The sequence below is a fragment of the Leptodactylus fuscus genome, chromosome 4, assembly GCF_031893055.1.
Source record: "Leptodactylus fuscus isolate aLepFus1 chromosome 4, aLepFus1.hap2, whole genome shotgun sequence".
Lineage (NCBI taxonomy): Eukaryota > Metazoa > Chordata > Amphibia > Anura > Leptodactylidae > Leptodactylus > Leptodactylus fuscus.
The window spans coordinates 30,615,724-30,639,160 of NC_134268.1; the positions used below are offsets into that span (position 1 = coordinate 30,615,724).

The window sequence follows — 23,437 nt, forward strand, 5'->3', positions numbered from 1 at the left end:
AGGTTAGAAATGATAGTTGTGCAGGAGCCTTTGGGTCTCCCTTCTTAAAGGGTCTATAAGGAGAACAATGCTATATATAACACGTGATTCTTGGGGACCCCTGTGGCCTACCTAGCAACCTCTCAGCATGCGGGGAATTGATGCTCACATCCCAAATACTTTCCAATCTATGAGGAAATTCTCCTGGTTATATAGAAGGACAGAACTGCACCCTTATAAGAAAGGAGGTGTAAATAATATCTATGGAAGATGAGAGTGATGATCAGGGATCAGGGAGTAGTCCAGGCCTCCTTACTGTCATCTGCAGACGCCGAACACCCGGCCACCGGCCTCTGTGAAGTGAACCTGCCTGCTACCTGCACACCCCATGAACAGATGGCTGCCTCTTTGTTAAACTTTATATGGACCTTATTATCCTGACACTAGCAGATGCAGAAAGCTTTTTATGAATGACAATAAGTGGGAACGCCTCCGCGTCCAGTCCTTTAAATAGACACATGGTTGAGCACACTTCTCCAGTCATTCCCTGCTGAGCTGAGACTGTGCTGTTTATTTATACACATGTCTAGAACAGACTGTGAGATCACCGCCATCACACCTCACACTCCGACACTCTTTTATTCTCTTAGACCTCAGACACTGTCATTTATAGCTATGTAAATGTGTGGGCTGCTCTTTATAATGTCATAGGTAAAGCATCAATAGCAGAACCTTAATAGATTGTACTAGGGACTGCTTAAAAGTCCCAATCCCCTAATGTACTGTCAGGATATAGTCACCATGTTGCAGAAATCTAAGGCCCCACGTCCTCCTCTGCGGACTATCAGCTTCAATTATACCTAAAAGGAAACCATTGGAGTTTCCGTAAGAATAATTGACATGCTGCAATTTCCAAAATTGCAACGGTTTTGGAAATTGCATAATTTCCGCTGTGCATATTTTTCTACAATGTGTGGATGAGATTCACTAGAATCCCATCTACTTTGCAAGGACTGCGTTTGCCTCACGTGTGGCCCTAGCCATTCTTGTCTTTGGCTCAAAAAACTGCAACCAAATCTGCAACAAGAAAAGCTGTGTTTTTGCAACGTGGGGCCTCAGCGTGTTTCAGAGTTAGTGATACACAAATTTTTGTGGCACAAGTTGTATTTCTCAGTCACACTACATAATGTCATAACTTTTACTTGTTTATTGACTTACTGTAGGTGTAGGAGGACAATTTTTGGACACAATGATGAAATATTTATTGGTACTATTTGGAGGTGCATACAATTTATTACTTTTTAACATTTTTGGATGGGGAAAAAAGCAAAAATATTAGAATAAAACATTGGCCCAGATTTACTATTAGTTAGACAGGAATTGTGATAATACAGCTAATTTATCCCAGTGACCGATACTGGACGATAAATCTAGCATATCTGCATTCATACCACTTTTAGCCGGTTTACTTTATGTTGAATTTTTCAAAACTGTTTTGCCGGATTTTTGGTGCTTTGTGGCATATTAAAGGGATCCTATCATTAAAAGTAAATTTTCTTGTCCCTAACACGTAGGAATAGCCTTAAGAAAGGCTATTCTTCTCCTACCTTTAGATGTCTTCTCCATGCCGCCATTCGGTAGAAATCCCGGTTTTGTCTGTATGCAAATGAGTTCTCTCACAGCACTGGGGGCGTCCCCAATGCTGCGAGAGAACTTTCCAGCAATGCCTCCATCTTCTTCAGGAACGGTCTCTCTTCGCATTTTCTTCTGGCGTTGGCTGCAAACTTCTAGGCCTTGGGCAGTCGACCGCGCATGCCTGACGGCCACAAGGAAATGGCCGCTTACAATACTGTGTAAGCAGCCATTTTCTTGTGGCCAGCGGGCATGCACAGTAGGCTTCACCCTAGGGCCGAGGCCTAGAAGTTTGAAGCCAGCGACGGAAGAAGACGCATAGAGGCTGGTTCCTGAAGAAGATGGAGGCGTTGCTGGAGAGTTCTCTCGCAACATTGGGGACGCCCCAGTGCTGTTTGAGCGCTGAGGACCGCCCCCAGTGCTGCAAAAGAACTCATTTGCATACCGACGAAAACCAGGATTTATACCGAATGGCGGCGCGGAGAGGACATCTAAAGGCTATTCCTACGTGGTAGGGACAAAAAATTGAGTTTTAATTATAGGATCCCTTTAAGTAACACTAACATGTCAGAAAACTCTAGCCCATAATATAATTAGGACAGTACCAAGTGTGTGGGGTTTTATTTTTTTTTCCCCATGACCTATTTAAAATAAATAAATAATAAATAATGAAAAAAATTTCTATTTTTGGGTGGTGGGGCACTTTTTTAAGCGAAGGCTCTTCGTTTAGTCCCACAGAGAGAGTTAAACACAATGGTGGAGCATGGAGCTATCAGTACTGTGTGAAGCAGAGGGCGTAAGATTGGTACTAAGCTACAGAGAGCACTTAGAGCTGCAAACTCAATGAGTATGGTTATTTTTTATTGTTTAACTAGCCTCTGCCTGCGACTTCGTCTGTGTGTGTGTTGGCATCGATGATCCGCCTATATTCAGCAAATTGCTGACGTTGGTGATCCACCTGCTCCGGTGTTTCGACAGCTCTTGCGTTGTCCTGCTGCTGAACTTGTTCCTCACGCTGTGCCTGTGATTGTTCCAACATTTCAGCAGCTCGCTGGGACGCCATATAATGAGCGTGTTGTATTATATTGTGTTATGGGCCACTGAAGGGATATCTGAATGTATTTTGGGGCCGTTGAAGTGATATTATATTATATGAGGCCACTACAGGTACATTTGACGGTGTGATGGGACATTATATTGTATGGACCCCCTAGAGGGGAATTCTTCTGTTTGATGGGACACTGAGGGGGCACCATATTGTGTGGGAGTCACTAATGTGGTATTATACTGTATGTGGGTCACTATACTTTGGGGGGGCTGCTTAGGGAACATTATAATGTGTGGTGGAGGAATCATGACTGTAGGCTATTACTGTTAGGGTTATGATAGGTATGGATGGGATCAAAGAGGATCAAAATTGCTAAATGTATCGCCACACTAGTCCTCTGAAAATTGTAAGGTACGGTATGTATGGTAGTGATGGTGGGGCACTCATGAAGCCTTAGCACTAGGCCCATCAGTGTGGTAAAATGGACCTAATAAAGGGTTTTCTATGGTAAGAATTTCCTTTCCCTAAATGCACTAATAATCCCAAAAAGGGAACAAAGAGCAATGCATTTTATAAGGGTAAACAGGTAACGACCATCTCTAAGCATTTCCCACATACTATCCCGTAGTATGCACAAATGCTGCAGAGGTTGTACTTAATCTAAGCAAAGCAGCTTACTTACTTCTCAGGCTCCTTCTCATTTTGCTGCTTTGGTTGTGGCAGTAGAACGTTATTAACCAGTTCAGTGATCCCACTAAAGGGAAACCACCTGTTTGGATAAGCAAATAATGCAAACTTTATAACCATAAGAACAAGTGACAGGCCCGAAATGTTGTGTCCCCAATCACTACAGACAAGCAGAAAGGAAAAGCTAGTAGCCAATGAAGAAGAATGGCAGCTTGAAAACTCAGCCAGCGAGAGAGGAACACGGGTCTTACATAGAAAACTAGTCCACAAGCAGGCAAAGGTGTCTACATCCAACTAATGTGGATGGGGTAAGAAAGCTGCATGCAGCCATCTTACAAGCCAGTCAAGAAGCACAAGACATACTAGATGCAGTCTACTGAGGACTCCAGTCACCTAACACCACCAAAGTATGCAAAGGAAGCAAAACACAGCAAAACAAAAACCACAAACAGAAAAAAAAAGTCAAGCCTACCGCACCGGGAGAAGGATTACTTACTGTGAGAGTTGAGGTTTTTGTTCTTCTTTCACCCTAAAAAGATAAGTGTGCACAGCTGAGTGCAACAGACAGCAAATGTCCCACTAGGAAGACATGGTGGGGTGTTTTATATTACCACTTATCAAAGGTCGGGGGGAGGGGGAGGTAGAAACAAAACGGGGAAAAGAACAACTGAAGAAATGAGGATGTTGATGCTACTGATGTGGCATGAACAGAAAAAACTAAAATTCAGATCATTGCCTGCAGAACGTACCAAAAGATGTCTCTATGATAAGCACTGGATGAATCTGATCGCTCACGTAGATAAGAAAGCATGAGATAACCTGGCCATATAACTTAAAGGGATCCTAAGATTAAAATACAATATTTTCTGACTAACACATAGGACTAGCCTTAAGAAAGGCTATTCTTCTCCTACCTTTAGATGCCTTCTCCGTGCCGCAGTTCTGTAGAAATGAGGGTTTTCTTTGGTGTGCAAATGAGTTCTCTCGCAGCACTAGGGGCGGGCCCCAGCCCTCAAACAGCACTAGGGGTGTCCCCAATGCTCCCAGAGAACTCTCCAGCGACGCCTCCATCTTCTTCTGGAACGCCCTCTCCCTGTGTCTTCTTCCATCCTGGCTTTCAATCTTCTAGGCCTCGAGCAGAGCCAACTGCACATGCCCGCGACCACAAGAAAAATGGCCGCTTACACAGTAAGCTGGTGTAAGCAGCCATTTTCTTGTGGCCCAAGCATGCGCAGTCGGCTCTGCTCGAGGCCTAGAAGATTGAAACCCAGGACGGAAGAAGACACAGGGAGAGGGCGTTCCAGAAGAAGATGGAGGCGTCGCTGGAGAGTTCTCTGGGAGCATTGGGGACACCCCTAGTGCTGTTTGAGGGCTGGGGCCCGCCCCTAGTGCTGCGAGAGAACTCATTTGCATAAAGACGGAAAACGGAATATCTACCAAATGGTGGCACAGAGAAGATATCTAAAAGTAGGAGAAGAATAGCCTTTCATAAGGCTATTCCTTCGTGTTAGGGAGAAAAAAAAAAAGGGTATCCAATGATAGGATCCCTTTAAAAAGCCACCAGCCGAATATTTGTTCATCTAACAGCTATTCCTCCTGACTAACTTATACACGTGCATGCTTGGCTCGGATAAAGGCGTTCTCAATAGGCAGAGGGAAATAAGTCTCTGTCAGAGGAGTCCAATCTCCCGCAAGGACAGAAGATAAGGTATGCTGAAATCCAACAGCCCAATCCTTTTATATCCAATTATAGGGGGCAAGTTGAGATTCCCATCCATATAGTAGATGACTGGTCAATCTCTCCAAAATCGCTGATTTCAGGTAATTTGGTAATTTCGTTGATAATCATTCTGTCTATATATATATATATATATATATATATATATATATATATATACTTAGGAACATAAACATGTGTTCTTTACGGACACATAATAAACATATTTGTGGCATTTTCAAGGGCATCCTATATTAGAGATGTTTTCCCCAAAAAATTTTGCTCTAGAAACATACAGTGCCATATGGGCAACATGTAAGTGCAAATAGACAATAGCATAGTTAGTAGTGAAGAATGGATTTGGGTTAAAGGGGTTGTAACAGCTTTCATGATTGGTTGGGGTCCACCCACTCAGACCCCCACGCCTCCAGAGAAACCATTCTCCCATCAGTTCCATACTATGAGAATGAATGGAGCAGGGAGGCGCATGCTAGGTCTGCTTCTCCATCAGGAAGGGGAACCAGACCCCTGTTGTCAGAATTGGTGAGGATCTGAGTTGTCTATATTATTGATTTAAAGGACTCCAATGCTTTGGACAGGTCCCGACTCCCTAGTGCTAGAAGCACCCATTAGACCAACCAATACTATTCTATAGTATATCATCAGATCTGTGGGAACAACCATATTCATGTAAAAATATACCATACATCACTTCGGTCATAATATTCCATCAGAGACCTTGAGGGACATATGATGTTGGTCACTAACAGGCCGCTCCTTTTGAGGCCATGTTGTATTTTTACAGAAGTCTGGGCAGACATTTGTATAAGGATTAATAGTTATGAATGGTGAAATCTTTGAAGAGGTTAGACAGAATTTTTTATTTATGGCCTATTCTTAGGATAGCCATATATATGTAACAGGCCGCCCCCACATACATCAGCAGTTCCTGAGTGCTTGTGATGTCTGTCCTATACACTGCACAGATGGCTCAGGTCCCTATATAGCGGCCATATATATGGCACTATCCAGCACTACAGCTCAGCTCCCATTGAAGTCAGTGCCACTATACAGGGCTCAGGACCAGCTGTTATGCAGTGTATAGTACAGGCACTGAGTGTTAAAGAAGGCCCAACACCAGCTTAATATATCTTTTAGTAAATAATTGTATTCCTGTAATCACAATTCTGGAGCATTTTTTCAGTTACCTCTGTTGTGCCATTCCTCTCCTATTCCTCCTAGAAATCAATCTATCTATCTATCTATCTATCTATCTATCTATCTATCTGTGTGTTACCAGTTAAAGGGGTTGTCCACTTTCAGACCTATATTGAGAAGCAAACGTTATTATTATTTATATAATTAAAAGTTCTACAGTTTTACAATATACTTTCTGTATCAGTTCCTCGCAGATTTCTAGATCTCTGCTTGCTGTCATTCATTCAGCTTACTGCCAGTGGATAAAAATCAGTACATGGCCATGTGATGTATGGTCGATGGTCATGTGATGGACACACAGGTGCACAGCTCGTAATCAGGCAGATGTCTAATTACTGTGCTGTGACTATATCGAGCTGTGCTCTCTAGAATCCATCACATGACCATGGACTGTAGATCACATGACCATGGACTGTAGACAGCATGACCATGGACTGTAGACAGCATGACCATGGACTGTAGACAGCATGACCATGGACTGTAGACAGCATGACCATGGACTGTAGACCGCATGACCATGGACTGTAGACCGCATGACCATGGACTGTAGACCGCATGACCATGGACTGTAGACCGCATGACCATGGACTGTAGATTCACATGACCGTGGACTGTAGATCACATGACCGTGGACTGTAGATCACATGACCATAGACTGTAGATCACATGACCATAGACTGTAGATCACATGACCATAGACTGTAGATCACATGACCATGGACTGTAGATCACATGACGATGGACTGATTTCTATCCACAGGAAGTAAGCAGAATAAATAACAACAAGCAAAAATCTAGAAAAGTGCGAGGAATTGATACACAAAGTATATTAGATAATTGTACAACTTTTCATTATACAAACAATAAACATTTGTCTCTAAATATTGTTCTAAAAGTGGCCAATCCCTTTAAGGGGGTGTCCCACACACACTCTGACGCTATCCAATCAATCTTGACAGTGTAGGGATACACAAAAGGAATGGTAACACCCAATTTTCAGGTGAAGGAACAGAGGAATGCCACAATGCAAAGCTATTAGAAAAGATGATTTAATGGGGAATATAAGTTTTTTCTACAAGAGACATGTCAGGAGAGGTGACAGATCCTCTTCAACATCATCTAAGTGTAAGTACATAGGAATGGCTAAACCTATAGGGTATAGGCTACACAGACATGGTGAGGAGTCATAGATCATTTACTCCTTGACTCAGACGCAGATCACACGGCCACAATAATTCTTGTTGGGATGAATGCACACACTGTATAATCCCCATGGATTTTGATCACTATGGACTAATCTGCTAAACCATCTAATGTCTAGAAGATGAAGCGTAGCTTACAGCTCCTGAGCCCCAATCAAAGATATCTTACACATATAGTAATGCCGTCCTCTTGTATAGCAGGGGGATCAGGCCTGGGGTGCACCTGAAAGGTTTGTAGCCCCTATTGTTACACCACTGTCTAGAAGAACTCTACCACTTATATCATATATATAATCTTAGCAGTATGATGGGCTTTATTATGAAGGAGAGATGATGGAGACAGGTTTATTACATGACTTTCGTAGCCCATAAACTCCTTGCAGGTCATATTACAAATATCATTCCTTTATAGTCACAGTCCCTATAGTACATGCTATATAGTAGTACATACAGGCCACTAAAGCTTTACCAGCTGGAGGGGTAGTCAGATTGCTGACAAGGACAAACGTACAAGCCAAGCCTTACGACAACTACAACAACTCTCAGTTTTGACTACTGGCCCCATAAGAATCTGCACAAATCACTGAAGACCCAGATGGAGAAGTCAGGACATGAAACAAGTACGTGAGCCTTTTTTACACAGACACAACAGAAAAGAGAACAAGGCATTGTGACTTTACACACGTTCAATGGAAAAGCACAACAGGAACTGACATCCAAATAATATGAAAAAAGTTATATTAGCAATATAAAGCTCCTTGGTCTGGCAACAAATCCACAAGAGGACGTGAGCATCCAATGTGAGTGTCCAACGACGAGAACATAAGTATACAACTATAGGACGGGAGTGTCCAACAATAGGACGGGAGTGTCCAACAATAGGACGGGCGTATCCAACAATAGGACGGGCGTATCCAACAATAGGACGTGAAAGTCCAACAATAGGACGTGAGTGTCCAACAATAGGACGTGAGTATCCAACAATAGGACGTGAGTGTCCAACAATAGGACGTGAGTGTCCAACAATAGGACGTGAGTGTCCAACAATAGGACGTGAGTGTCCAACAATAGGACGTGAGTGTCCAACAATAGGAAGTGAGTGTTCAACAATAGGACGTGAAAGTCCAACAATAGGACGTGAGTGTCCAACAATAGGACGTGAGTATCCAACAATAGGAAGTGAGTGTCCAACAATAGGACGTGAGTGTCCAACAATAGGAAGTGAGTGTCCAACAATAGGAAGTGAGTATCCAACAATAGGAAGTGAGTATCCAACAATAGGACGTGAGTGTCCAACAATAGGACGTAAGTATCCAACAATAGGACGTGAGTGTCCAACAATAGGACGTGAGTTTCCAACAATAGGACGTGAGTGTCCAACAATAGGACGTGAGTGTCCAACAATAGGAAGTGAGTGTCCAACAATAGGACGTGAGTTTCCAACAATAGGACGTGAGTATCCAACAATAGGACGTGAGTGTCCAACAATAGGACGTGAGTGTCCAACAATAGGACGTGAGTTTCCAACAATAGGACGTGAGTATCCAACAATAGGACGTGAGTGTCCAACAATAGGACGTGAGTGTCCAACAATAGGACGTGAGTGTCCAACATTAAAACGTGAGTATCCTACGCCAGGATGCAAGTATTCAGCTGTGCATCAATGTGTTATAAATGACAGAAGGTAAGGGAGTTTCTGCCAGGACTGGATTTTCATGGCTTACACTTAGGATAAGTCATCAATATAATATTGTTAGTGGCCCCCCTACTGATTAGCTATTTGGTGCACAGTGTACAGAACCGGAAATAGATGGTTTATTACAATGTGTAGTGGCCATGCCGCACTACCTCGTAGCCCATCAGTATCCAGAATTGGAGGAGCCACGGAGTAATGGGAGGCTCCCATTGAAGTCCCGTCACACGGAGACGGCACCCATTGAAGTCAATGGCATCTGTTTTGAAGCGCCTCACTCTGACACGTGTTTACGTGTCAGAATGAGCGGAGCGTTACTCCTTGTGAAAGCAGCCTTAGTCTTAATCTTTCTCCGAGGGTGAGACGCACCCATGTTGTACACAACATGCCCATAGACATGTGAACTGCAAGGCCTTTTTAATCACAAAATATCACAAAAGGGAGCTCATTTCTTATAAGGTACATACTAGGCCAGAGGGGCAACCATGGGTAACCCTGCTCCAGGGTTTTCCCACAATGGGTCAATGTAACGCCAAGAAAAAAAAAGAGAGTACAATCCATCACTTTAAGTGAAAGTCTTCACACTTTATGCCATGCAATGCGTTGTATAAGGACAGAAGATCTGTTCAAAACAAGTAGGATTGCTAAATGCATCCCTCCTTGTCCTAATATAGATGTTGGATCTGGAATAAAGTTGAAGGACTTTCCTTAGCGCGCTGGATTGACCTCTTTGTTCTGGCAGCCATGGATGTAGTATTCTTCAATGACTGTGCACCGTTGATCCTGGCTCTTGCGCACGTCATATAAACACTTTGGACATTCCCTACTGAGTAAAAGCTGCCTTGACAATAAGCTGATCACAAAGTGTCCCCATGCTGAGACCTCTGAAGATCAGCTGTTATCTCAGAAATGTTCAGTTTCTTTGCCTTGTACACATGTCTAGATATCCACTAAGCCAATAATATTCAATGTGGATAAACGTATAGCCCTAAATGTATTATGACTGGTTCACATCTGTGTTTGGTAATCTGTTCGGGAAGTTGGCATGGGGACCCCCTGAATGGACTACCAAACGCATTGACAAGCGGTGAGCAGTGAAAGCAAACAGACCCCATAGACTATAGTGGGGTCTGTGTGCTCTCTGAGCGCTGCCCACACGAGCCATATGGACATAAAAGTAGATCACAAAGTAATTTTTTGTCTGCATGTACTGTGCGGACTCCACGCAGAAAGCACACAGACCCCATTATAGTCTATGGGGGTCTCCGTGTACTCTCATAAACTGTCCGTTTGCCAATGCGTTCGGTATTCCGTTCTGGGGAAGGGAGGGGGTCCCCATGCGGACTCCCCGAACGGTTTACCAAACGCAGATGTGAACGAGGCATTAGAAGAAGAAAACTAGGAGGGTAACTGGTGGAGAAAGTTCTATAGCAGGGTACTTGTAGATCATAGACTAAACCATAGTGAAAAAATATCACTAATCTTCTTCTAAGGCCTAAAGGATAATGTTGTGTAACTGAAGAACCCCGCCACTTTATAGATCAATGGTGTGGCCTTGTCTAAAATATGCAGTTCAGATATAAGAAAAAGTTCATGAAAAAAGATGGAAAAAAGAAGAGTAATACAATGGGTAAGGAGTGTGGAGAACCTTATATATGAGGAAAGATTAATCCTGAGAAGAGAGGTCTACAAATATATGAAAGGCCTGTACAGAAACATATTGTAAGTAGTTTTTTACAGGTTACCTCAATGGATAAGAAGACGCCTCATTCAGATGAAGGATTAATATCCTAAAGCTGGAAGACTTCTTTACTGTAAAGCCGGGTTCACACAGGGTTTTTTGGTCCGGAACCTGAGGTGGAGGCCACCTCAGGTTCCGGTCCAAAATATAGGTAGCTGTGACTAGATGCCAGTGCAGTATACCGCCATCCAGTCGCGCACTCTGCTCCGGATTAGGCGGGAGGAGGGAGTGCCTTCAGGCAGATTCGTGAGGAGAGAATGAGCATGTCCGTTCTTTTTTTCCGGGAGCGGCTCCCATTGATTTCAATGGGATTCATCATTTTGGTCAGGATTTTGAGGCGGATACGACCAAAAATCCTGACCAAAATACCCCATGTGAACTCAGTCTAAGAGCGGTGGAGCTGTGTATCTCAGTGATGTGTATCTGCTGACAATGATGTTGGAGTCAACACTTCTGCTAGATGTCTGTATGAGCGACTGGCAAATATTCCTCCTAACCTCTTCCATACACACGCATGCTTGACTCCGCTGAGCATGCAATTCTGCTCAATGTCAAAGAGTAGAGATGAGCGAGTACTGTTTGGATCAGCCGATCCGAACAGTACGCTCCATAGAAATGAATGGATGCACCTGGTACTTCCACTTTGACGGCGGCCGGCCGCTTAACCCCCTGCCTGCCGGCTACGTCCATTCATTTCTATGCGAGCGTGCTGTTTGGATCGGCTGCTCCGAACAGTACTCGCTCATCTCTATCAAAGAGGAATAAGACGTTGCCAGACATCTCCGCAACTTATCTCTAGTGAGAACAAAAAGGTGAGCAATGTTAGAAATGAACATGCTTGACCCTATTTTCTGCTGAAAATTGGAGAGATGGGACACACCATATCAAATGGTTGACCGTTCCCATCAAAATGGACTAGTTAGGCCGGGATCACATCTGCATTCAGGCCATTTCATTCCCTTCTCCGAATAAAAAATAAAGAGAGAAAAATCCTGCAAGCAACTTTTCTCTCCACAATTTTTGGAAACAGAGCGGAAACCACACGGACCCAATTATTGTCTATGGGGTCCATGGGTTTCCTTACGTGGATTAGGTTTCCATTTGGGGGTTCTCTAGTGGACTCCTCAAACGGGAACCCATGCGCAGATGTGAACCGAGCCTTAAGCTGACGTTCACCTGATGGCTACAGTAGGGCCAATCTTAGAATTGAAGTCTAAAAACATTTGCAATTTTTTTTTCTGTTTACAGCAAAGTGTCCCAAGACTTATAAGCTTCCCTTCTTCTGGAACAACAAGGGGTAAAGTAGGATTTCTGGAATTTTTCCCCACCACCCGCTGTTTCCCTAAATTTTAACCAGTGCATGAAAACTTATCCATGTACTTCATTGCTATTTGCCCAGCAGGCCTAGCAGCGGCACCCACCTGGATCAGGAGACTTACATTTAACCCTTGCATCCACCTCTAGCATTAGCCTGCATGAGGAATTGGAGCGCGTTGCCCTGATGGAGCAGAATCTGACCAGTTCTCCACTACCTACATTTCCCTTCATTGGCATGCACAATGGAGGGTGAATAAATATTGCTTCATAATCCCATTGAAAATCCTGAACAAATATCTGATCCCTTACATACGGGATTGTATTTCTCATAAGAACAGAGGGGTTTTATGGGGTTTATTTGCTAAACCACAGAAGCTACCACCCATTCATTTCATGCTGACAATATCATTATTTGCTGGACGTATCGTCCACTTTAGATGACAAAGGCTCCGGAATAATCCACAAAACCGACTCACATTACAGCCTTTGATTTCTCGGCTTCCAAAATTAGCTCCATGCTCTGATTCTATATTTATAAGCAGTGAAGTGAAAGTAGGAATTGATTGCCGTTATCTTGTCTCGCCAAATTTGGCCGTGCGACGTTTATATTTGGAATTATATTTATATAGTGAGAAAGCTGTGTCGATCCAGACAGAAAGCTGTAAGTGACAAACAAAGGCGATCTAATGCACCGCGTAGCAACTCACGGTGCAGAATTAGAAGTCCCAAAATGCTGGATCTTGTAGTTCCACGTGACTAGGAAGTATTTAAAGGGGCTCTATCAGCAAAATTATGCTGTATGAGCCCCACATATGCATCAATAGACTTTAAAAAGGCCATTCAGGCACCGCAAATGTTACTTTAAACCTCCCCCCCCTTCCGTTTTAAAATAAAACCAGAAAAACATATTTGTAAATCATACCTATTGTGCACGGTGGGCGGTCCTCCATGGTCCGACGTCATCTTGCTGTCACGCCTTCCTCTTCTTTCTTCTTCCAGCGACGTCCTCCTGTCCTGGCTCTTCCCAGCGTTCATCTTCTTTTCTTCCAGAATGAAGATGTTCGCGAGCGTTCTTCGCATGCGCAGTATGCTCACGTAGTTCTAAGGGATACTTAGAACTACAACAAAAAAGGCGCAAGCGCAGGATTTGAACACAGCCCGCCGGAAGAACAGAAGATCAAGGCGGGGAACAGCCAGGACAGGAGGACGTCGCTGGAAGAAGAAAGAAGAGGAAGGCGTGACAGCAAGATCACCGCCCAACCTGCACGATAGGTATGATTTACAAATATGTTTTTATGGTTTTATTTTAAAACGGGGGGAGGTTTAAAGTGACATTTGTGGTGCCTGAATAGCCTTCACGCATATGTGGGGCTCATACAGCATAATTTTGCTGATAAAGCCCCTTTATCCCGGATGTTCCACTTCAGAAACACTTTAACCCTATTATAACAAATCTCTATTAGGGTAAGTTCACACGGGGTTTTTTGGACTGGAACGTAAGGCGGAGGCCGCCTCAGGTTCCGGTCCAAAATATGGGTAGCTGCGAATGGATGCCGATGCACTCTGCTCCAGATTAGGCCCAAATGAATGGGCCTAGTCCGGAGGAGGGAGTGTCTTCAGGTGCAACTCTGCCTGAAAGAATGAGCACGTCGCTTCTTTTTTACGGGATCAAGAACAAATGGCTTCCAGAAAATAGAACTGACCGGCTCCCATTGATTTCAATGGGAGCCGTCTTTTTGATCAGGATTTTGATGCGGACACGGCTTCAAAAACCTGACCAAAAATCCCCGTGTGAACTTACCCTTATAGTTCTTGTATATTCTGAAAAACTCCCTTTAAAGTTTATATGGACGTTTATCCACTATCCACAGGACAGACGATAAGTGTCTGATCACTGGGAAATGATCACCAGATCCCTCAATGATCAGGAGGACAGGGGATCAAAAGTCCGACTAAGGCCTCTTTTGAAAGGAGTGTCATTGCGGCTTTGTGACCAGCCCTCCATTCACTTCTACGGGGAGATTACAGTCCCGACAGCCCCATAAAAGTGAAAGGAGTACCAGCCACACAAGCACACTGTCCCTCCTTTCACAAAGAGGCCTTAGTCGGACTTACAGCCCCCCATCCTTTTGATCACTCAATCATCATACAATTACCCCCCCCATCCTGTGGATAGAAGACAAGTACCCATAACAGTTCTGCTGCAGGATGTTACCCTTGGTTCACATCTGCATTTGGTAATCCATTCGGGGAGTCTGCATGGGGACCCCCTGAACGGACTACCAAATGCATTGGCAAGCGGTGTGCAGTGAAAGCACATGGATCCCATGGGGTCCGTGTGCTTGCCACGAGATCTCCGAACGAGTCATTGGGACAGGAAAGTAGATTGTGAAGTACTTTCCTGTCTGCATGTTCCCTGCGAAGATCTTGCGGCAAGCACACGGACCCCATTATAGTCTATGAGGTCTGTGTGCTTTCGACACAGATGTGAACGAGACCTTAGTGAACGGCCGATATCGAAAGCTTTCAGTCGCGATTTCCATGTGGCTGGCCTGGCTTTGGGTCATTGGATTGTGAAGGTTGAAAACCACAAGTGAACTCGCAGTAATAATTCATATGGGGCACTAGAAGATCTAAGCAGTTGAACCCAGTGTCACATGGATGTCATACGTTTTTATTTCAAGGACCCATAGACTTTTGGTGTCATATATCTGTGATGCATCAACATCACTGAAAAAAACAAAAGGACATGGTTCCTAATGTCTACAAAAGCACCTCTAACATCTGAATAAATACCCAGACATGAATGGGTACATATGGCGTCCACAATAAATGCCACTGCCACAAGTAGGTGAAATGCAGACGTGTGAATAAGGCCTAACCCTGTTCCATAGGGGTTGCCTGCAGGCTCTGGCTGCAGTAATGTCTCCTTGTAGCCCGAGTGTTGGATCACAGAGCTGATGGCACGCTACTCCACCAATGTATTCAGCTTTAGCTGGACCCTAAGGGCTCAGATTGAGTTACAATCACTACCTACACCCGAAATGCAGGGCTGTCCCTCTTGATCTCGGTCAGCTGAAGAGGCCCCCAATACCATAGAGCCGGGGCAGATGCACCGTTTACCCTATGGTTGAGCTCCTGGTGATCAGACCCTTACCCCCTGTGTATATAAACCTCATTAAACACTGTGGACATGTCCACTAACACGAGGTTCACACTAGTCACCTATCCATTCGTCTAGTCTGTTGGCGGACAAGAACAACGGATAGGCGGATCTCTACAAAAAAACCTTACATACAGAACCCTGTGGATCCCCTTACTGTACTGGGGTCCTTTATTTTAAAACTGAAAGCAGTTTCTTGCAGACATTGCCATGGAGTCTCCTATGGATGCAAATGTGAATGTAGCCTTAAATGGCAGTAAACCAGCTGCTGTAGATCATCATAATGTACATCTCTGATCCGACAGATATGTGGGTTCAGAGCCTGTTGCCTGTTGATTTGACCTCACACAAATCTACAAATTGCACAAAATGTGCTTCATCAATTTTAAAGAATCCTAGGAGTCACCTTGGAGCCCTGTGACCTGTATAATGCACGCCACCTGCAGGTTCATGGTGACTAAACTCCTTTGTGACAGCTAATATTTTTATTATATTTATTTATTATATATTATTATTTAATTGCAAGACTTAAAGAGGACCTTTCACATCTTCACCAGCCTAAATAGCTTATCAGGCACCAAAACTAACAGCACTGATTGCTCAGGAACGGTGGGGAGTAGCGAAAAGCTTCAACTGTGCCAGAATCTGTGGAGCAGAAGTTATTAAATGATGATAAGAGCTGGCTCTTATTTTTTTCCTAGTCCCCACCGTTCCTGAGCAATCAGTGCTGTTAGTTTTTGTGCCTGATAAGCTATTTAGGTTCTGTACTGTCAGGAGGGCGGTGTCAGGCAGGAGCAGACAAGGGGTGTGATTCTATGCTCTGACACTGGCTGCCTCTGATTGGAGCTCTGACTCATGCCCCCTGTCTGTTTCTGCCTGACACCACCCACCTGACAGTGGAGACCCTAAGTAGCATATCAGATACCAAAAATAGTTGCACTTATTGCTCAGGAATGGTGGGGGCTGGAGAAAAAATTCGTGGAACAGCACTTATTAAATGACAGAGCTAGACTTGGCGGAGGTGGTGAAAGGTCCTCTGTAAATTACATCAAATCAAACAATTTACAACTTTTTTCAAAACTTTCAAGATTTTTCCTTTCAGTGGATGAGTAAAATTCACATTTACAGCCATATGGAGTTGTAGCAAGAAACTACCGGTATGATGGCCCCATAGTAAATCTTGGACCAAGTTTATTTTGGCATAATTTATCGTTTTTGCATTCTTGCCATTTTTTTAAATTTTTCAATGAACCTATAGGAGGGTTTGCTTTTTGCAGAATGAATTGTATTTTTGAAAGACATCGTTCTGGGGCAGTCATCCATGTAGCTATATGTGGGCTTGTTTTACCAGTCACTCCATTCATATCATTCATATAGGGGTACAAAGCAGCCCTGTTCTCTTGATCACTGGAGGTCTCAGCAGTCATACCCCCCACCCATGAGACAGTCACTTACTATCCAGTGGATAGGGGCTAGGTATAATACTAGGTCCAAACTGCGGACCTTTGTTAAGCCTCAGGCTGTCATGGTAATCCATCAGCACCCCGAGGTCATGTCACAGGGATGTTGAAGTGTAACCATCTAGATTTCGCAGTTGCTATAGACCACAGTATTTAAGGAGGGTTTTTTTGTTTGTTTTTTAATCTTTTTCTTAAATGTAGATTGTGAGCCCCATATAGCGATCACAAAGCACATTTTTTTTTCCTATCAGTATGTCTTTGTAAAATGAGAGGAAATTCTCACAAACACAGGGAGAACATACAAACTCCTTGCAGATGTTGTTCCTGGTGGGATTCAAACCCAGGACTCCAGCGCTGCCACCATGTTGCCCCTATTTAAAGAGATCCTATCATTAGAATCCCTTTATTTCGTAGGAATAGCCTTAAGAAAGGCTATTCTTCTCCTACCTTTAGAGGTCTTCTTCGCGCCGCCGTTTGGTAAATATTCCGTTTTCTGTATGTATGCAAATGAGCTCTCTTGCAGCACTGGGGGCGAAGCACTGGGAGCAAACAGCAATTGCATAAAGACGGAAAACGGAATATCTACCAAACGGCGGCGCGGAGAAGACATCTAAAGGTAGGAGAAGAATAACCTTTCTTAAGGCTAATCCTACGTGTTATTTAGAAAAAAGGTATTCTAATGATAGGATCCCTTTAAGGAGTTTCTAAAGTAATCTGTGATGTCATTTTGCAGAAAGTGGAGCCGAGGAAATATTGAGCTATTGCCTATAGCAACCAGTCCGAGTCCGGTTCTCATTTATCATGGGTATTTGCAAAAATTCCACTGGACTGGGCTAAATTCCTTGGGTCAGAACCATCCAATATGTGACGGACACATTTTGGGTTTCTTCATAAATGTGCCTTTGAGGGCTATGACATTTTTTTAGTTCAGGTTTTTCAAATATTTTTTTGCTTCTCTTTTCAGTGACACATAGGGCTTTATTTTTATTTTATTTTTGTACCTGTTTGCAGGGTTGAAGAGGACCTTTCATTGTCCGGGGTACAGGTAGTTCTATATACTGCTGGAAAGCCGACAGTGCGCTGAATTCAGCAGTACTTTCCCAGAGTATATAGAACTGCCTGTGCCCCGTACCATGAAAGGTCCTCATTAAGAGTGGACTCCATGGAAGTACAAAGTCAATGGGTGGCAACTTCACTACTTTTCCTTTGCACTCCTTTTGACAAATCTCCCTCTTTACAGGTGCACTTGACTACGATGTATCAACAGACGTCTATCTATCTATCTATCTATCTATCTATCTATCCATCCATCTACCTGCTGTCAGAGTTGTGTCTAGCCTTCACATACCGCGCCATACATTTCCATGCATTGAGGACTGTATACGTTCCGCCTGTGAGCACCAGAAGATCATTTTTCTCTCTCTGTGAATTGCTTATTAAGATCCCCTGATTCACAGATTTGCTCTATTCAGCTCACAAAGCACAACTGGTGAACAGGATTTCGAGTTTCCTGTTTCCAGCTAATTACATCTCTCCCCATTCATGTGTAATTGCAGTTGTCATTCATTTCCAGCCTCGACACCATCCACATTTCCTTTTTTAACAGGCACATTTTTAAGTCCCTATTTATAAGTGAAATTATACAAAGAAAGACGCGGCAGCACGTGCTTCCCGCCTCGACAGCAGCAGATCTCTCTTGTCCCACAAATCACAATAAATATGGTTTTTGCATAATTTTACCCAGAGGTGTAATTTGTAGCTCCTGGAGAAAATGAAAAAAAAAAATCTGCCTTACCTATCAAGTGTCATTTACATACCATGACAACATTTAAGTTGTCAAACTCAAGGCATTTTAAGAGGACTTTTCACCAATTTTAGTTCCTACCATCCAATCCTATCCTACTAATATAAATGTGAAAGTTTGTGTGTTTGTTACTCTTTCACGCAAAAACGGCTGAACGGATTTGGATGACATTTGGCACATAGATAGATTGTAACCTGGATTAACACATAGGCTACTTTTTATGCCGGTAAATGACATGGCTTCACGACTGTTATGGATTTATGTTTGTATACTATATTACACTGCTCTTGCCAGAGGAAGAATCAGTTAATTGGAGTTTGCTGATAAAGTCAGATCTGTTATCTCTCTATGTACACACACATATAACACTGAGTCCATTGTGTACAAGCATTTGTATATTATCTGATCTGCTCCAGTGCTGAGACACTGACATAGGAAAACACCTTTAATCCAAATTGGCAGTTTGCTCATTTTAAACATTCCGGGGAAAATGAAAATCTATTTTGTTGCAAAATTATAAAACAATGAGAGCTATGAAGGTAGTCAAAAGTCACAGACTTCTCCTTAAGCGGACTTGAGGAGGACTGAGCAAGCGAGGCGTCAAGCTGCTCTTAGAGCTGGCGGATTATTGATACCAACAACACGCTCATTGTACGGCGTCCCAGCGAGCTGCTGAGATGCTGGAACAATCACAGGCATGGAGCAAAGAACAAGTTCAGCAGCAGGACAGCTTGAGAGCTACTGAAATGCCAGAGCAGGCAAACCATTGACAGCAGCAATTTGCTGAATATAGGCGGATCATCGACACCAACAACATGCAGACGAAGTCTCAGGCAGAGGCTAGTTTGATAATAGTTGCCACTCTACTGATTCCTGCACAGTTGGAATTTTCTCTTTAGCCCCCACCATTACTGAGCAACAAGCGCAGTTAGTTTTGGTGCCTGATGTGCTATTTAAGCTCTGTAATGTTAGGTGGGCAGTGTCAGGCAGGGGGCGTGATTCAGAGCTCCAATCAGAGGCAGCCAGTGTCAAAGCGCAAAGTCAGGACAGAGCCTAAACAGTAGATCAGGCACCAAAAATAACAGCATTGATTGCTCAGGAATGGTAGGAGGTAGAGAGAAAAAATCCAACTGTGCTGGAATCAGTAGAGCAGCGAATATTAAATGCCGTAGAGAGCTAGACCTGTTGGAAGTCCTGTCACAAAGACTACCTCAAACAGCTGGATTTGCCTATTATCGGGTGTTGTTAGCATAAACTCCACCCCTTTTGGAACAGAGAAACCAAATTTATGGGAATTGTTTCTGAAATTTGGTATAATCCCAGCAAATCATGACAGTTAGCAAATATGCATTTACATAATGACGGTGTCCTATTATGTAGCATTCAGGGCACCCTCAGACAGTAGGGCCAAGTGTGACTACCACCTTTGCACTCCTTATCGCTATGTCTATGGCCAGTTTTACTTTTGGTATAGCATCCATACATTCTGTAGAGGAAACAATTATCCAAAGTTGCAATAATCTTAGAGAAATTCTTTCAATTAAAGGGGTATTCTGAGTTCAACATGATATAATGTGCACTTCTTCTATACACTATGAATAACTAAAATTCCTGCTTGCACCTTCATTGCTTACATAATCTGGAGAATACCTGTCCTGGTCATGTGATCAATCGGACTGGTGCAGAGACCCAAGGACGTGTGTGATCATCATATGACCAGGACAGATATTTAAGCAATGAAGGTTTCCACTGCATGACAGCAAGCAGAGTTCTTAAAAACCCTGAGGAATTATTCCAAAAAGTATATTAAAGAGTCCTAGAATTTATTATACTAAGAATAAGCTTTATTTGCTGAAACCGGAAGATATTGTTTTAACCCCAAAGATATAAAAGCGAAGAATGGTAAATAATAGATGTGAACAGATACATAGGTGACAGCTGCGAACCTTCTGCACTGAACAAGGTCATCTGTAGAGAGAGGAAGTCACAGTAGGGGGCGGCATCTGAAACAGGCACAGCCTGCAGTACACAGGGGGCAGACTCCTGGCTACTAATAGCCCACGTGTGGTTACCAGGTTGTGTAGTTACTGATTGACCAAGCAAGATTACAGCAACGAGACAGGAAAATGGGTCAGAAAATATACAAGCAAACTGAATATTCATTCATGGAAAATAATAGCAGAGTATAATGTTACTATATGTAATAGGGGGAAACTGTATAAGTAATGTATAGGTAGTGTAGGCATGTATTATAACATACATACGTAATATAGGTGACATGATATGTATTGTCAGTGACACGTATCATAATGTAATATCAGTGACACATGTATTATGTATAATGGACTTGTACAATTATCCTACTAATATTATAAATGTCAAAGTTTGGATGTTTGTGTGTTTGTTACTCTTTCACGCAAAAACGGCAGTGTCTCAGCTAATTAGAGTTTGCTGATAAAGCCAGGTCTGTTATCTCTCTATGTAAACACACAGATAATACTGAGTCCATTGTGTACAAGCATATGCATATTATCTGATCTGCTCCAGTCCTGAGAAACTGAGATGGGAAAACCCCTTTAATCGAAAGTGGCGATTTGCCAATTTTAAACATGTTGGAGAAAAGAAAATCTAATTTGTCACAAAATTCTAAAACCACAAGAGCTATGAAGGTAGGCAGAAGTCAAAGAGTTCTTCTCAAGCGGAGCTGAGGAGGATTGAGCAAGCTAGGCGTCAAGCGGCTCTTAGAACAGCCGGAGCAGGCAGATCATCGACGTCAACAACATGCAGACGAAGTCGCGAACAGAGGCTAGTATGTAATATATGAGACACATGTATTATAGGGGGACATATATATCATATGTAATGTAATTGAAACATGTATGATTGTAACCTAAGGGGCAGATAGAATAGAATGTGAGGGGCATGTATAACATGCAATGTAGGGTTAAGGGGATATTGTCACTCCTTAGGGAGAGACCACCATGTAGGTGGGTGGAGTCTTATACAGCCATTGTTGCTCCAATGTGGGGGATTGTGGGAAGAATATGCAAATGTGTTTCCCAGGATGTAAATAGGAAACACTGCCACAGTATGCTGCCCTCTATTGGAAGCAGCTCCCTTTAACATCATGCCCGACTTTCCAACAAGCCTTTAATTGCAATGATGTGGGATTTTGCCAAGTCAGTATCATCCCAACTGTGGACGGCCGTTTCATTCTGAGTGGCGCCGCAGGTGATGTCCTGGAGTCACATGTATTATATGTAGTGTAGATATAATATGCAATATGGGTGATATATGTAATGTGTGTTTTTTACTTCTAGTGATTGGACAATTCCTTTAAGCCAGTCCCTATCAGGGCATGCTCAGTGTAATAGTTTGAAGACAGATGGGCGAGTCACTATTTGGAGACCTCTGGAACAAAAAAAAAGTTCTGTAAAAAAAAAAAAAAAAGGATCATTTGACATATGATTTGATGTATTATAAGACAAGCAGATCCACCAGAGCAGCGTGTACATCACATACACATGACCCAGACACACAGCAACCAGACAGGTGCACCATGACAGATGTCACTGCCGATTCTTTGTTCTGTACTTAACAATCAGTTGCTAAGTAACTAATAGAACAAAACAATCCTTTACCTGGTTACTGCCAGAATTTATGACACGGTTATGCTTGCCAGGAAAGAGAAGATTCTAATAAAGGGAAACACTAACTTAAGTAAATGGGTGGTTGGAGAAAGTTGGAGAAAACTGGATAGAGCGAGGATCTGCCCTTTCTGATGCCTCTCAAAGTGGGCGTGGGACTCACATGAATCTCATCCACTTTGCAAGTACTGTAAAACGCTGCTATTTTTCCCATGGCGTTTCCACTGCGGGCAAATCGTGACGTTTCCAGCCTGTGGGGCCCCGGCCTTGAGGACCCAAATTACGGAAACACAGCTTCCTTTGTTAATGGTTGCAGTTTTTTGAGCCAAAGCCATGAATGGCTACAGAGGGAATGGGAAATCTATAGGAAGTTCTTATACTCGTACTTCTCCCTTCCACTCAATCCATTCTTGGCTTTGGCTCAAAAAAACCGCAACAAAATCTGCAACAACAAAAGCTGCTTTTCTGCAACGTGGGGCCTCAGCCTTAGGGGGAGTTCACACGGTGTAACGTGCTGCGTGATGTGGCACATGTACGCCGCGGGACCCTTTGCGTGCCGTACACGCTCCCATTGATTTCAATGGGAGCGGGGATCGTATGCGCCGCGCTAGTTTGCGGCCGTGAATAAATGCACGGCCGCAAACTAGCGCAGCGCATACGATCCCCGCTCCCATTGAAATCAATGGGAGCGTGTATGGCACGCAAAGGGTCCCGCGGCGTACACGTGCCACATCACGCGGCACATTACACCGTGTGAACTCCCCCTTAAAGTGGTTGTTCAGCAAATCTCTCCAATAAGTGCAGGTTCAGTATGTGCAGGTCCTAGGGGTAGGACCCACATCTGTCAACATTTATGGATTTATATCATGTCTAAGATGGGAATACACTTTAGTAATGATACCTCCCTCATGACATGTCACATACATTAATATAATGTTACACCCATAGCGATATAACATCCTTTGGCTGTGACTAAACTATATAGACATTTGGCCCCAGACTAAATATTCCTGATGCATGGGACTGGAGAAAACTTTAAAACTACATGCATTTTTGGTGTTTTTTTTTTTTTTTTTCCACGGTTAACTTATTATTATTGTTATTGATTATTTACTTTATTTAAATTAAA

At 43.2% G+C, this 23,437-nt stretch overlaps 1 protein-coding gene across 34 annotated transcripts in view; it reads right to left on the reverse strand.

Annotated features, from left to right (window-relative positions):
• Nucleotides 1–23,437, reverse strand: part of RIMS2 (regulating synaptic membrane exocytosis 2) — a 478,194-nt gene that overhangs the window by 417,821 nt on the left and 36,936 nt on the right. For 23 of the 34 annotated variants that reach the window (XM_075270178.1, XM_075270180.1, XM_075270198.1 and 20 more), the window contains exon 2: nt 3,843–3,875. The exons of 5 other annotated variants lie outside the window; for them this stretch is intronic. In XM_075270178.1, coding sequence (XP_075126279.1) covers nt 3,843–3,875 — 33 coding nt within the window. Of the gene's footprint in view, nt 1–3,341; nt 3,429–3,842; nt 3,876–23,437 lie in introns of all 34 variants that reach the window. 6 more of the 34 variants (XM_075270210.1, XM_075270208.1, XM_075270207.1 and 3 more) reach the window with 1 other exon arrangement.